Source organism: Podarcis pityusensis (assembly GCF_964106645.2).
Source record: "Podarcis pityusensis genome assembly, chromosome: 5".
Lineage (NCBI taxonomy): Eukaryota > Metazoa > Chordata > Lepidosauria > Squamata > Lacertidae > Podarcis > Podarcis pityusensis.
The window spans coordinates 87,005,175-87,020,545 of NC_138032.1; the positions used below are offsets into that span (position 1 = coordinate 87,005,175).

At 44.8% G+C, this 15,371-nt stretch overlaps 1 protein-coding gene across 1 annotated transcript; it reads right to left on the reverse strand.

Annotated features, from left to right (window-relative positions):
• Positions 1 to 496: 496 nt before the first annotated feature.
• Positions 497 to 11,276, reverse strand: EIF3F (eukaryotic translation initiation factor 3 subunit F). The gene is made up of 8 exons (XM_081007241.1): positions 10,934 to 11,276; positions 8,013 to 8,083; positions 6,788 to 6,867; positions 5,429 to 5,566; positions 4,340 to 4,431; positions 2,255 to 2,391; positions 2,040 to 2,153; positions 497 to 795 (listed from the first exon to the last, which is right to left on the reverse strand). The coding sequence occupies exons 1-8, from the start codon at positions 11,259 to 11,261 to the stop codon at positions 718 to 720; spliced, it is 1,038 nt and encodes a 345-aa protein (XP_080863367.1). The 5' UTR covers positions 11,262 to 11,276; the 3' UTR covers positions 497 to 717.
• Positions 11,277 to 15,371: the final 4,095 nt, after the last annotated feature.

Below are 15,371 nucleotides of genomic sequence, written 5' to 3' on the forward strand. Positions count from 1 at the left end.
AAACAATGGCTCCTTGCCATGGTTTAGCATCAATTCAACACTGTTCTGAACAAGTCCACTTCCAATAAACTCTTGTTGCCATTTGGCTGGAATCTAATCTGTACTCCTGATTCCAAGAATATTGAACTCTTAGAGAGTCTTGGGGCAGAAGCCTCTAGGCCAAGGAAAAGTCAGCCAATATCTCCCGCTCCATTAGATTCTCACAATTCTTCACTCTATTTTATGGTTTCTTCCCCCACCCCAAGTACTTTTGAAGATCAAGCAGTTTGGCTAGTGCTGAAAGAACTTCGGCCATTTAGAAGAAAGGTTTCAAAGATCAGCAATATTTTATGTAGTTTGTTTTTGAAATGTTTGTGGTATGTATTATTAGGTTGTTCTTCCTCTTCCCTCAGGTGCTGATGTTAAGAATAGATTTGTCAAAAAATGAATTAAAAAGGATGGGCTTTTACTTGGTTGGTTATTAAGATCTAAACATGAATGGGCAAGACTCAGCAGCTTGGGAGTTGCTAGCTTATTTTTAATTATTGTCTTCCTCTTTGTGATCCTGTTTTTGGGGGGCGCGGTTCTTCAAGGGTTGGAAAGAGGGGCCAGGATAAAGTTGACAGTTTAGCTATCAGTCATTTCAAAAGTTATAGTCCAATTATAAGAACTGAATGACAAGGTTACAACTCCATAGTTTTCTTCACCTTCTCCTCTAATAAGATGGTTAGGAGTTAATTACAGGTTTAGGATTTTTTCATTGAGTGCGATCTGTGACTGTGTGAGATTTGCCAAGTAAGTCACCATCAGCAGGTCCTGAAAAGAAGAAAGGAGCATGCAATAAGATTAGGCAGAAAACAGTCGTATAAAATAACAATCTGTTAATTTGCAGGAGCGTATTGATACTTAGGTCCACCTGGTTGTGCCAAGAGACTGCAGAGCCTCTTAGGCTCCCAGTTCCAGATTGTTTAATACAGCTTGAAAGCCTTGCCAAACAGTTACATTATCGTGAAGCTTCGTACCAACGGGATTTAGTCCAGTAAGAGAGGTGCTCTACTAATTTTGATCTCATTCTCTGCAATATGGTATAGGAAGGGAAACCTTATTCTGCCTGAGGGCCACAATCCCTTGTAAGCAACCTTCTGGGGGCCGCTTGCCAATGGTTGGTGTGGCCAGAAGCAAAAGCGGGCAGAGCAATAAATGAAACTCTTCTCTCTGTACGGTAGACTAATTCCAACCACACAAAAGCCAGAGGTTTTGACATCTCTTCATACACAAACACCTCCATCCAAACAAGCAAGATGAATTATCAAAGTCTAAGGACACATTCCAACCGGGCAAAAGGACTTGAAGAGAGCATGGAGCAGTGACAATGAGGTGTGTGGCCTGGGTAGCCAGGCCCCAATGTTCCAGACCCGTTGTCCACAAAGGCTGCACAGTTGTCGTGCCTCCATTTTCCAGACAGGAAACCTGAACCAGAGGTAACCACCACTATCTTGAGTTATGCAGTCTGAACTGCATGGCCACTGCCAATAATTTTACATGTCCAAGACTGCAGTGTGCAGTTGGGTAAACCGAGGCTCTGGTCAAGACCTAGGCTGTGACTGCAAAACTACACAAGAGCATTCAAGGGAGCTTGTGGGAAAGAGCTTATACATAGAACATACTGACTTGGCTACCATCCTTCTATAAGCAACATGTGTATGGACAAACCCCACCCCAACGCTAACTTTGGAACTGGTCAGAGTCCATATTTTTATCCAAATGGGCAACTTTTCAGAATATGATCCAATACAACACAAGTTCTTGATTTGCAGGGAAATAAGCCTTCATAAAAGGCAGCCAATTCAAAGTCCCCTCTGGTTGTTCAGGAAGGTTGCTGCACCAGAGATCTAAGGCAGCCTTGCAAGTCAGTACACACAAGAGATGCTACTAAACCAAACAGGAATCACCAGCTTACCCACCTATACATCTATATCTTAGCCAATTGTGGCACATTGCTTGCATGGAGGAAGCTTCCAAACAAGCGATGCTTTTACAAGCCAGCTCTACAGACTTACGTTGATATTGCTGTTCAACATTGTCTCAAAGTCCTCTGGCGAAATCTTCGGAACCTGGGTGATAAGGTCCATCAGGAAGCGGCCAACAGTGTTGTCAGCAGTCACCTTACCAGACTAGATATGAAGACAGGCAATGTTAACAAGTCATTCAAAATAAAGGTGCACACCAACAAGGGTGCATTTAGTTTCTGGCCAGACCACAACACTATCCTCACCAGCACATCTTCAGCATACTGCAGCACCGTGCTCAGGGTATCCTGAATCCGAGCAGAAGCAGCTCCCACTTGCTGAAGGTCACTGGATAAACTGATCACTCGATTTGGACTGAAGCAAGTCTTCATGATGAGATCAACTGAGAACACAGGGTGTGGGAATGACTGTTAGAACAGCATTTGTCGCCACTGACAATTCCAGAAATTGAACCTAAAGCCATGTACCGTAGCAATAATGATGCTTCACTGCTCATATGCAGACTTCTGAATCCATTGCCACACCCTTTCTAGTGGGAATTCAACAACTGCTATTTGATGCTACTGCCTCATCTCTTCCCCCTGGCCACTGCATGGTTATTCAGCTGAAAGCATTGTTGGCAAAGCCTTTCACTCATTAGAAATTGAAATCCAATTGTTAAAAATCCAGATTGCTGAAGGTTGATATTGCCAAATAGTGTGCATTTTCCAATTTAGAGAAAGCATTTAAAAGCTGAACATGTTTAGATGCAGAACAGTGTCTCTGGGCACACACGCATGTTGCTACTGTCGCTGCTGTTAGTGCTTAATTTCCTTCCTGTCAGCCAAGTTCCCCTGCAAGTCCCTCCTCCCACCTGCTTTCCCTCACAATGTGGCAAACATATTATCTAGGACCTGAGCTGAAGGAAGGAAGTTGCAGGGGCAAAAAGCAATCAATTGGAGATTAAGGCCTCTCACTCTACCCACTCGATTCAAGCAATGCACCCACTGCCTTTTTGCAGCTGTTCTCAGCCACCAAAAACCCAGCTGGACCCAAATATTCATAAACACAGTGGTATCTAAGCACTGAGCAGCGGACAGCTATCATTGTGCTCTCACTGCTGCCAGGAAAAGCCAGCACCATCCTACTGCCCAAGAACAGGTTCTCCAACCCCTGGAACAAAGTCATGTGGTGGTGGTAGGCTGTTTTCCCACATGGCCATGGCCGAACTTTGAAAGAGCAGCAACTGGAAAATAATACCTTTCCCACAGCCCTTATTTCTGAAAAAGAATCTTACATTTATTGTAGGTTCATTTTTATTTTTTACTGTGAGCTGCCAGTAGGAGGCCTACTGACAGGCAGAAAGGCAGGATATATATGGTTAAAACTTAATTTTTATTATGAGCTAAATAAATGTCAGTTCATTCAAGAAAATGCATTAGTTGATCAGCTGGTTATTATAGCCTTAACTATTACTACTCTACATCATTCAGCTCCAGTCTTACAAAAGAATGTTGGGTAACTGAATCCTCCGTCTTTTGTTCTAAATCACCCACAGCAAACCACCCCCACCCCCACTACATGGAAGTAGAGAGAGCATACACAGAGACAGCAGCCATAATATGCGGAGGCAACACAAAGGAGTGCTATGAATGCTCTAGACTGGAACACACAACTATGGTCAAGTTGGCGGTGGAATAAACAGATATGTGCATTTGACAACTACTCGCCCCAGGCAAACCAGATGGCTGCTGTGGATTAATTAAATAAAATCCCAGTCTTCCAACCTAATGGTCAGCATCACCCATAGGAATGAGTGGCAACTATTTCACTTATATGGGGAGCAGCAAAGGGGTGATCACACAAGCCCCACTCCTTATCCCTAGGAAGATCAGCATCAGGCATAAGTGGCAGGTTAGGCCACTCTTAACTGCATCCTAGATTACAGCCCTATTACTTTATCCTACAGAACACTGTCAAGCCAACCTCTACTTGTCTCAGCCCCAAATAATGAGAGAAACTTGGGAGGACAGGCACACACTACAGTCATACCTCGGGTTACAGACGCTTCAGGTTGCATTTTTTCAGGTTACGGACCGCCGAAACCTGGAAGTACCAGAACAGGTTACTTCCGGGTTTTGGCGGTCGCGCATGCGCAGAAGTGCTAAATCGTTCTTTGCGCATGCGCAGAAGCGCAGAATAGCAACCTTCACGTGCGCAGACGCAGGTTGCGAACGCTGCGGGTTCTGAATGTGCATCCCGCAGGGATCACGTTTGCAACCTGAGTGTCCACTGTACTTTAATCACTCAAAGACATTTATAAAGTATCAAAAAAGGACAAGAATACTTACCACCTATCCGTTCTGTGTCGTAGTAAGTATATTTCACTGTGAGCGGAGTGAACATTACTCCCATAGTCTTACCAGGGACTCCCATTGCAGTACTAGAGGAAAAATAGATTTTCTTAGCACAACCAAGGGCTCAGAGGAAGCTTTATAGCACCCAAGAAGGTGGTTACACTGGCTTGATTCATACGGCATGGTAGGACAAACTATGGCTTACCGAGATGGTGCCAATGTGTGGGGTTTTGGAGGAGCTCACAACCACTTGGCTCTTCCCAGGTCATTTTTGTTGCCACACTACACCAGACTATGCCTAAGTTTGCCTTAGGGTGTCATCTGAACCCAGGATCATGGCTAAGCTCCCTCTTCACTAACCATCAGCTAACACCAAGAACAAACCTTGGTTAGTACAGCTCACGGTTAGTGAAAGGAGAGTTTAACTATGAATCCTGCTTCGGGCAACACAATAAGCCAAACTTTGGCAAGAACTGCAAATATACAAATAGTACTTCTGAATGTTCCGGTGGACAAATACCTGATTAAAAAGCAAGGAAATTGCAGAATGGTAGGAAATAAAAAAAAGCACAAATGAGAACATTAACACCTGCTCTCATCCCATCCCTTCTCCATACATAGTACGTGGCGGACCATCCACACAATTGGGATCCTTAAAAGCAGGATGACAATTTTTTTCCTCTCTCCTTCCTCTGTAATGCCCACTGAAACATTCTCCAAATCCTTTCTTAATTTGAAACTTACAGTCAGGAGCCCTGGAATGTTCTCATAAATTAAATGTCCTTGGGTATATGAGACAGACAGAGCCTTCTCCGTGGTAGCGACTAAATAAGAGACGTTCTCCCAAGCAAGTTCCACTGGGCTCAGTCTTTCTGTTTATAGATATGCTTTGAAAACATTTTTATTTTAAACAGTCATACTTATTTGATGGTCTACTCTATTGCATTTAGATTTTCGTTTTTGATATGTTATTGTCTTACTTGTTTTTGAAAGGCCATTTTTGTGAAACACCAGATTTCTAGTTAAAAGGAACAAAGATGGAAGTAGAACAAGTGCAGTACACAAAGGTTGTTTTCTAAATACCTGATATAGGCCTTAATGCTCATGCGCCCATTTTGTAGACTGGTGTCCACCGTGAGGTGAATTGGATTGTGTGCTTCTCGACTGTAATATTCGTGAATCAAGACAGAGTGTTCTGTGATGTCATGCCCTGTTGCATACCTTCAAAAACGTAATTAAGACTAATTAATACCTGCACACAATGAAGCCCATTCATTTAACACAGACCTTTTAGACGCAGATGTGATATGCCAGTGAGATATATTAAACAACGCTAATTCAGATGTAGATACATCCATAAATCATTCTTGTGCTGCCCTCTGAATTACATTAAAGATATATATCATAACTTGGTTTGGAGGCAAAAGATTCCTGCATTGCAGGGGGTTGGACTAGATTACCACTGTGATCTCTTCCAACTTTACAATTCTATGATTTGTTGATAAACCAGTTGCATCACAAAATAAATACAAGGAAAAAAGATAGCAAGAGACTTGCCAGTACCTCTGCGGAGAAAGCATAAGCCCAGTGCAATTAGAAACTGCACTTAGTTAAAATAAACCAGAATCAAATGTTTGTCATTTGTTTAAACTAACTACAGTTAGAACTAGCCACAGTTCTCCGAGTCTGGATAAAACAGAGAACTGTGGTTAATCTAAAAGTGAAAGCAGATAAGCTTACAATATCCTCTTGGTTGTGCGGAGACAAAAAGTAGCAGGTAGGTATATGCTTCTGAGGCTCACAAAACACTTGTTCCTTTAATCACAGCCCACAGTTTGTCATTATGTCTGAACCAGGCCCTTACACAGTGAACATATGTTATAGGTATGGGGAGACTGGCACATCCAACGTTCATAAGTAATGTAGCCGCATGATACTCCAGCCATTTAACCAATTGGTCTATACGGAACAAGATGTTCCTCTCCTCCAACTAAATGGGCAGTCAGTTATTTACTGCAGTCACTGAAGTCTCTTGCTGGGTACAAAAAAGGACTTTTGAAATGTTTTTGTGCGGAGTGTAAGCCATCATTTGGGGGGGGGGGGGACTTTGGATTTTGAAAGATGGCATAAAAATATTAACAAATATGTATTTATTTAACATGTTTATATCCCACCTTTCTCCCAAGTTGGGACTTGGCAGCAGTGCTTTTTTAAAAAAAATATCAGATAAGACACTCTAACATAGAACTAACAGAAGTCAGGAAATTGCTGTAGTTCTGCCATTTTTAGGTAAGTCACAATTAATTTTACCTTCTCTGGAATGAGTTATGCAACACAGGAGTAAACACACTTTTGCCCCAGCATAACTTGCACTGTACATCAACAATTTTAAAAGCCCATTAATGCTGTTCTGTTTTTGTAACAAGAAGAATAGCAACCTACCATCCCAGAATAATTTCACTGGGAGAAACTTTCTTGTGCAGTTCATACATATTCTTGGCAAATTCCATGTCAACTGCCACCTAGAAGTAAAAAAAAAGGAAGTAAGAGAATCTGTAGCAGTGAGTCTCATCTATTGCAATGGTAGCAACTCTCCAAGGTCTGAAGCAGTCTTCCCTGCCTTGTTAACTAAGTTCTTGTGACTGTAGATGCTGGGGACTGAAGCTGGAACTCTGCATGCACAAAACCTGCTCTCTGCAAATGGTCTTATAGCTTCCAAGCTAAGCAGTTGGCTCCTTACCTCTCTCGCCCTGACCTAGCCACTGTGATCCATGCGACGGTCACCTCCAGACTGGATTATTGTAACTCGCTCTACGTGGGGCTGCCCTTGAGACTGACCCAGAAACTCCAGCGGGTGCAGAATGCTGCAGTGAGACTCCTTACGAGGTCTTCGCTGCGAGATCACATTCACCCGGTGCTATACCAGCTGCACTGGCTCCCGGTGGAGTACGGGATCAGGTTTAAGGTGCTGGTTTTAACCTTTAAAGCCCTATACGGCCTAGGACCCTCGTACCTACGGGACCGCCTCTCCTGGTATGCCCCACAGAGAAACTTACGGTCTTCGAATAAAAACATCTTGAAGGTCCCAGGCCACAGAGAAGTTAGGCTGGCCTCAACTAGAGCCAGGGCTTTTTTGGCTGTGGCTCCGATCTGGTGGAACACTCTGTCACAAGAGACCAGGGCCCTGCGGGACTTGACATCTTTCCGCAGGGCCTGCAAGACTGAGCTGTTCCACCAGGCCTTTGGCCAGGGCACAGCCTGACTCCCTCCCTCGGCAATCTTCGCGGAGCTCTGGCCCAATGGTTGCCAGTGGCTTGAATTAATTAATTTTATAACGAATGATTTTAGACTGTTGTTTATGCTGTACTTTTGTACTGTTTTATTGTTGTTAGCCGCCCTGAGCCCGGCTTCGGCTGGGGAGGGCGGGATATAAATAAAATTTATTATTATTATTATTATTATTATTATTATTATTATTCCCTGCCTTCATTTCAAACAATCACCAGGTTATCAAATTTCCAAGAAATGATGCTGCACCAGGGTCACAGGGATTTTGAAACCTAGAATTCTCTAATCTAGCTATCAACTATTTTAACACCACACTGGGCTTAGCTCTGAGTGGCCAGTACATGACATAATACAGCATGGGGAGGAGGCAGCTACTCACCTCATCTTCTGACTCATTGTGAGGCACTGAGAAGCAGTTGGTGACTTCTACTGAATGCTTGTCAATGGTGCCTGCAAAATTAAGGACAACATGTTTCTGTAAGAGAAAGCCTTTCTAACCAAGGCCCCAGGATCATGCAAGGAGAGATTTTGTAATTAAGGTATAAGACAAGGATGAGCGATTGTCAGCTGCTGGGCTGGTCTCAGCTCATGAAGCCTTGCAATTCCAGAATGTTTGTCAACTGTGCCTGTGAAATTAAGAGAGATATTTCCATGAGAAAGCATCAGCCAGATCCTTGCCATGGCCCTTTCCACAGTTTTGTTGGGAGCTAGAGGGAGAGGCAAAAGTGCTGGAGGGTAGAGGGAGGAAACCAAGATGAATAGGCAAAATGCCTTCTTTAGGCTGGAGAGTGTCTTATGTAATTCGAATTGAAAAGTGTTGTGGGGAGAAAGAAACCAAAATTTAGGATGCTGGAGGGAGAAGCAGGGGGCTTGTTTTTTAGGGGTGCTGCTGCTGTAGAGTATCAAAGCATCTGATGTACTCAAAATGCAAAGTGCTTTCCCTTTTATTGCTTTCTCTCGGAGGAAGAAAGGGAGGGAAGGATGAAGTCGACTGAGTCTCCAACATAATGTAACCCCTGACACCTTACAGCTTGTGGATTGCAGCCCTTGACAAAAGGTTTCCCACCCTTGGCACAGAACTTAGGAGAAACCTGACCAAAAGAAGCAGAAGATTCAGGTTTGCTAAGAAAGTATACTGGAATTAGAAACATCACCCAGCTTTCTTCTCCAACTTCAGTTTCTTTCCGTATCTATTAAAGAATGCTTTTTATTGTGGTGTACAACAATGTGGCTATAATTTACACTAGCCCATGGGATCACGTTTCAGTATAAGGCCTGAGTACAGTTGTACCTCGCAAGACGAATGCCTCTCAAGACGAAAAACTCGCAAGACGAAAGAGTTTTTCGTTTTTTGAGTTGCTTCACGAGACGAATTTCCCTATGGGCTTGCTTTGCAAGACGGAAACGTCTTGCAAATTTGTTTCCTTTTTCTTAAAACCGTTACAGTAATACAGGGTGCATTGCTTGAAGAGGTGCAGTTGCGACTTGACTTCTGGGAGCAACTCATAGCACGCGGTGTGGTAACCTTTTTTGAGGTTTTTGAAGATTTTTTTGAAAAAATTGAAACCGTGCTTCGCAAGACGAAAAAACTCGCCAGACGAATAAACTCGCCAGACGAAAAAACTCACAGAACGAATTAATTTCGTCTTGCGAGGCACCACTGTATTTTGACCTGGTGCAAAAAAGAGCTCCCTGTTCCTTCAATAAACTATTTCGAAAAGTACAATGCAACAGATGCACTTTTCCTTGCCTTTTATGACAAGCTATCCTCTTCCAAAATCCCCTCTTCCACATAAATTCAGAGAATTGTAGAGTTGGAAGGGATCCTGGGGATCATCTAGTACAACTCCCTGCAATGCAGGAATATGCAGCTGACTTATAAGGGGATCAAACCTGCAACCTTGATGTTATTTAAAGCACATTTAGTTCTCCACTACATTTGGGCATCCTAGGGGTGAGATGTGACCATGCAAGAGGTACCACAGCCTAGCGGCTTGACCTACAAACCAGTAAGTTCCTGGTTTGCCTTGTCTCTCTGCCATAAAGTCATAAATTCAACACCCATCTGCAATATGGGAATAATCATACTCACTTGCCTGACAAACTGGTTGAGATACCATAGTGAGTGAAGTGTTCTGAGAGCCACTACAGTTGACGTGAATAGAACAGGGAGATCTGGCTTCCAAATTCCTTGCTCAGCCACTGCAGTATACACAGGTGGGCTGCCTTTTAGGCTACTTCACAGGAACGATCCTGCGCACCAGCCAAACAATGACAGAGGAAGCAGGAACAAAACGCAATAAATAATGCACCATTACAAAACGGGAGCGTCGAAGCAGCAAAGCTGCCATGTGACCTCAGCTACAAGGCATGAAGCCCAGATTCAAATTTCGCCTCTGCCTGTCAAATACGCTTGGAAAACTTTAATAGGAGGACCCTATGACCCTCCACTTACAAGAAATGATGGGAACTGGAGCCCACCAATGTCTGGAGAGGCCAAAAGCTCCCCATCCCTGTCTTTAAACTGCAATCCATGCAGTTTCAACCCCTGGCCTGTGGGTAACACTGCAAAGCAGTCTAAACTAAGCACCGCATAAATGCTGCCAAGCAGCTGCTTTTAGCTTCTTGTACGTTTTCAACACATGGTAGCTTTTCACTGGTTTATCTTTTTGTAACAGGCTTTGAGGGTTTGGGTTGTTGATGTTTACAAATGATGTATAAACTTCATGACATAAAAAAGCATAAAAATATTAACTAGCATAGCTACATTTTAATTAGTATGGTGATGACTAGGTGGTTTTACATCTTGATTTTATTCTGTGAACCGCCCTGAGGCCCCTGGATATAGGGCAGTATATAAATTTAATAAATAACAATAATTTTGAGTTTGACTGACGACCATATGTTTATGGGATATATGTATATGTATATGTTTTATGGGATAAAAACATAGGAAGCCTAAAGTTATTAACTGGCAAAGCTACATTTAAATGAGTACACAGTTGACTGACTTCCGAGTTTCACGTTTGTGTTTTAACACCCAATTGGTGTATACATTTTACGAAATAACTACGAACTAAAACTATGCCAGTTAATTAATTTATCGCTTCCGCTTCATAAAACCTATACACCAGTCGGTTATAAAACAAAAGCAAGCCAGCGAAACTCCAAGCCGGTTATTACCAGCCTAGCGACGAGTGCAAGGTAGGTAAAGAACGAAAGGCGGGCTTCTGAGCATGTGCAGAGTCCCGGCCACGAGGAAAAGCGGCGGTTGGGACGGAAGGGTGTCGTTGGCCTTACCGAGCAGCGTCCCGATGACCCGGGCAGCCCCCTCGTTCCGCCGCTCGAAGCTGTCCACGATGGAGGCGAGCACCACCGGGTGGATCCGGACCGCGCGGCCGCCGGGGAAAGGCGCCGCCAGAGCCGGCGGCGGGGCAGGAGCCGGAGTCGGGGCCGGCGCCGGGGCGGCCTGAAGGGGAACCGGAGCGGGAGCCGCGGGAGGCGCCGACGAAACGGCGGCGGCGGCGGTGGTGGCAGCTGCGGGCGGGGAAGCAGCCGCGGGAGCAGGAGGCGGCGGCGGCGAGGGCGTCGCGGCGCTCTGAGGGGAACTGGCTGCTACGGCCGCCATCTTGTCGGCGAAAGGGACCCGTGGAAGCGGCTCCTCGGCGCTGATAGGCTGAGCCGAGGCCACTGGAGAGTCACGTGCTTCGCCCTCTTCCCGAGGAGGCGCGTCACGCCTCCCATCCCCCGCGACGCTTTGGTTGCCGTCACCATAGACGTATAAAGAATGCAGAGTGACGCGTTCAACCCGAGTGCCGTGGAGCTTCCTAGCTCCCTTTTCAGTTTCTTCTTCCTCCTCAAGGCGCCCGTAGAGGAGCAATGGAGAAACTCAGGGTTTTCATCGTGCTTGTTATTGCATAAGAATTGTAGATTTGGAAGGGACTAATCCAACCCTCCCCCTGTAATTCTGGAAGCCTTTGACCAATGTGGGGCTCGAACCTACGACCCTGAGATTTAAAATCTCATGCTCTAGCGATTGAGCTACCCCATGTTAAATAGGTAGTGGTTCTTCCCTGCCAAATTGTACTTGTAGATATTTGATTTCTTGCGGGATGGGCTAAGGTAAAGGGACCCCTGACCATTAGGTCCAGTCGTGACCGACTCTGGGCTTGCAGCGCTCATCTCGCTTTATTGGCCAAGGGAGCTGGCGTACAGCTTCCGGGTCATGTGGCCAGCATGACTAAGCCGCTTCTGGCGAACCAGAGCAGCGCACGGAAACGCTGTTTACCTTCCCACCAGAGCGGTACCTATTTATCTACTTGCATTTTGACGTGCATTCGAACTGCTAGGTTGGCAGGAGCAGGGACCGAGCAATGGGAGCTCACCCCGTCACGGGGATTCGAACTGCCGACCTTCTGATCAGCAAGTCCTAGGCTCTGTGGTTTAACCCACAGCGCCACCTGCATCCCTTGTGGGATGGGGAGTGAGCTTTAAAAGGTTGTGTTGTGTTGTGTTGTGTTGTGTTGTAATACCAATACAGTCCAGTTACAGTGCTGGTGGGTGGACTGCCCTTCAAGCAGTTTACAACAATCTGTAACATGGACTAATTGATATTACAGGTATAAGTGGCACAGAAGACATATAGATTCTTACATCAGTGCCCTACAACTTACTATACCCATCACACATGGGCATGACGACAATTATGTTGATGCGTTACAACCCTGCAGTGTAATCCAATATTATCTGGTCATCTACTAAAGGGTATTTTTACGGAAACACTCTTGGGGCAGAAAGGATACATTTTCCTTACGCTGGGAAAATCTACAAGCCTGTTTTGGTTCTAAAGGATTTTCCAGGTGATGCCCCACATTTTCTGAGTGTTGCTGCTAGGAAAGCCTTGGTATCTTGGGTGGTTTTCTTATAATTTGTATATCATTTTTCTGTTTTAAGGAGGGGTGTGTGTGTGCTGTTTTCTCCATTACTTTCAATATGTCCATATAGAACAGCAAGTATTTTTTTATCAGAAACACAGAACTGTAGAGTTGGAAGGTGTTATGTACTGATGTTCTCACCCTGGGCCAGCAGGGGGATACTGTAGATAGTTTTTACTCAGGTCCACATATGCAAATAAGGGATTGAAAGTGACGTTCAGTGATTGGATAGTTACAGAAAGTTGTTACAGTTACGTTGTACTGGAGCTCTATATAAACAGGCTGACTGAACCCTTCAGTTCAGTTCTGTTCTGGCCTGTAGGGCTCCCAAGGGTCACCTAATCTAACCTCCTGAAATGCTGGAATCTGAACTAAAGCATCCCTAACATATGGCTATCCAATCTCTGTTTTAAAACCTCCAAGGAAGGAGAGTCCACCTCCTTCTGAGGGAGTCTGTTCCACTGTCAAAGAGGTCTTATCGTCTTATCCTCCTGAAAAGTTCTTCCTGATGTTTAGTTGGAATCTCCTTCCTTGTAACTTGAAGCCATTGGGTTCAGGTTCTACCCTCTGGAGTAGGAGAAAACAAACTTACTCCACCCTCCATCTCACCCAACTGCATAATTACATTCATAGGTAACATATGCTGAAAATGGGTTCCACTCTTATTGGAACAGAAATGCGAAAGACCTTGAGGAACACAACACACAGACACCTAAATCAGAAAATCAAAGTCTTTTCTGCAGGAGGATCTCTTAGTATTCTGTAGGTACTGCTCTTCCACACAATCATGTGACGACAGCAACAGAATCAGACCTTTAGCTCTACTATAGACATGATGTCTGCCTGCTCAGTTGAGTCCTGAGGCTAGGCAATCACACTGTTGCAGGCCACCCCAATCTCTGCCGAGCCATGTGAGATTCCAGGGGTCTTGAAACTTAACCAGGGTTTGTGTTGCCTTTGGAAAAATGAGGCACAGTGGAGACTGTAGTGTCTTTAAGATATATGGTTTTATTTACACATATATATATATGCCGGAGTCTACAGTGGAGATTGTTCAAAGCAGTGGTTCCCAAATAGCTAATTACAGAGGACCCCTTATTTTTCAAAAGTCAAGTCATGGACCACTGACTTTTGAAAATTTGGTAACTCTGTGACAGAGCAAATTTTTGAACAAAATGTGGGGTAGTCTCTAATAAGCAAAGGATTTTAGGTATACAGTGGTACCTCTGGTTACAAACTTAATTCGTTCCGGAGGTCCGTTCTTAACCTGAAACCGTTCTTAACCTGAGGTACCCCTTTAGCTAATGGGGCCTCCTGCTGCCACCAACATGTGATTTCTTTTCTCATCCTGAGGTAAAGTTCTTAACCCGAGGTACTACTTCTGGGTTAGTGGAGTTTGTAACCCGAAGTGTTTGTAACCCGATGTTTTTATAACCCGAGGTAAAACTACTAAAAAATAGACTAGGGCTGAGCGATATCTGGTTTTTAACATTGTGATATATCAGCAGCTAAACATCACAATATTCCAATATATCATGATGTCTCAAATTGGAGACTGGGTGTGGGGATGAGGGAAGGGGCAACTTGGAGATCGGATGGGTGGGGGGAAGGAGTGCAAGCGGAGTGGTTTTAGTGGGAGGGGATGGAGGGTGCATCAAGGCGCCATCAGTGGGGCAGCCAGCCGTGGCAGCCAGTGAAGATGAACGTCCACTGTGGCTTCTGCTGCTTTCCTGCTGAGAAAAGCTGCTGTGCCCCAGTGTCAGGGGAAGGTAGTGCCACGGTGCCTTGAAGTGAGGGCGATCAGTTGCCGTGTTTTCCCTCAGCACGAGGGAAGGCAGCTCAGATCAGCAGCATTATCGGCTGAGATCTTCATGTGATATAAACGGTGCCTTGAAATCGGCTGCCCTGCTCTCCCTTGCACAAGGAGCAATATATTGCTGTGTATTGCTGGCTGAAAATCATCATTGTGGCGTAATTTCAAAGCCAATTTTGGCCAATAAACTGAAAAACTGCACAGCCCTAATACAGACATAAAATTTGAGATATTGCCATGCAAGAATGACAATTTAGTTGGGAGGGAAGCAAGAGATAGGTGCATTTCCCGGACCCCTAATTGGGAACCACTGGTCCAGAGCATTCACATCTCAAGAGGGGCTTGCTTCCTGCAGGAGCACAGCCCTGGATTCCAGGGCAGGGGAAATAATTTTCTTGTTCCTTTAACAGCTGTTTGGCAGTCAGAAATCCAAAAGGCTTACCTTTCTTATTATGGAAATACAGTGGTGCCCAGCAAGACGAATGCCTCGCAAGACGAAAAACTCGCTAGACGAAAGAGTTTTCCGTTTTTTGAGTCGTTCCGCAAGACGAATTTCCCTATGGGCTTGCTTCGCAAGACGAAACGCCTTGCGAGTTCTTGCGAGTTTGTTTCCTTTTACTTAAAGCCGCTAAGCCGTTAATAGCTGCTAAGCCGTTAATAGCCGCTAAGCCGCTAATAGCCGTGCTTCGCAAGACGAAAAACCGCAAGACGAAGAGACTCGCGGAACGGATTAATTTCGTCTTGCGAGGCACCACTGTACAATTATAGGAAAAGCATCACCCTGACTACTGTGATTTTGTGTTGTCTCAAGCCCCCTCTTCTGGGTGGCAATCTTTTGTGTGAGTCACACAATGGCTGCTGTGGAGTTTGTCCTGAGTCTCAGCACTCACTCAAAATCCAAGATTTGCCCACAAGTCCAAAAAGCTTGGCAACCCCTGGTGCAAGACCTGGGTACCTCGATGACTACTTACTCCAGTATAAAACTGACATA

Excerpts from the sequence above, each read along its gene's own strand:
- EIF3F (XM_081007241.1), bottom strand. The coding sequence starts at position 11,261 with ATGGCGGCCGTAGCAGCCAGTTCCCCTCAGAGCGCCGCGACGCCCTCG. Across the intron at positions 6,868-8,012 it reads ACAATGAGTCAGAAGATGAG|GTGGCAGTTGACATGGAATT; the intron begins GTGAGTAGCTGC and ends TTTTACTTCTAG. Across the intron at positions 2,392-4,339 it reads CGACACAGAACGGATAGGTG|TTGATCTCATCATGAAGACT; the intron begins GTAAGTATTCTT and ends CTGTGTTCTCAG.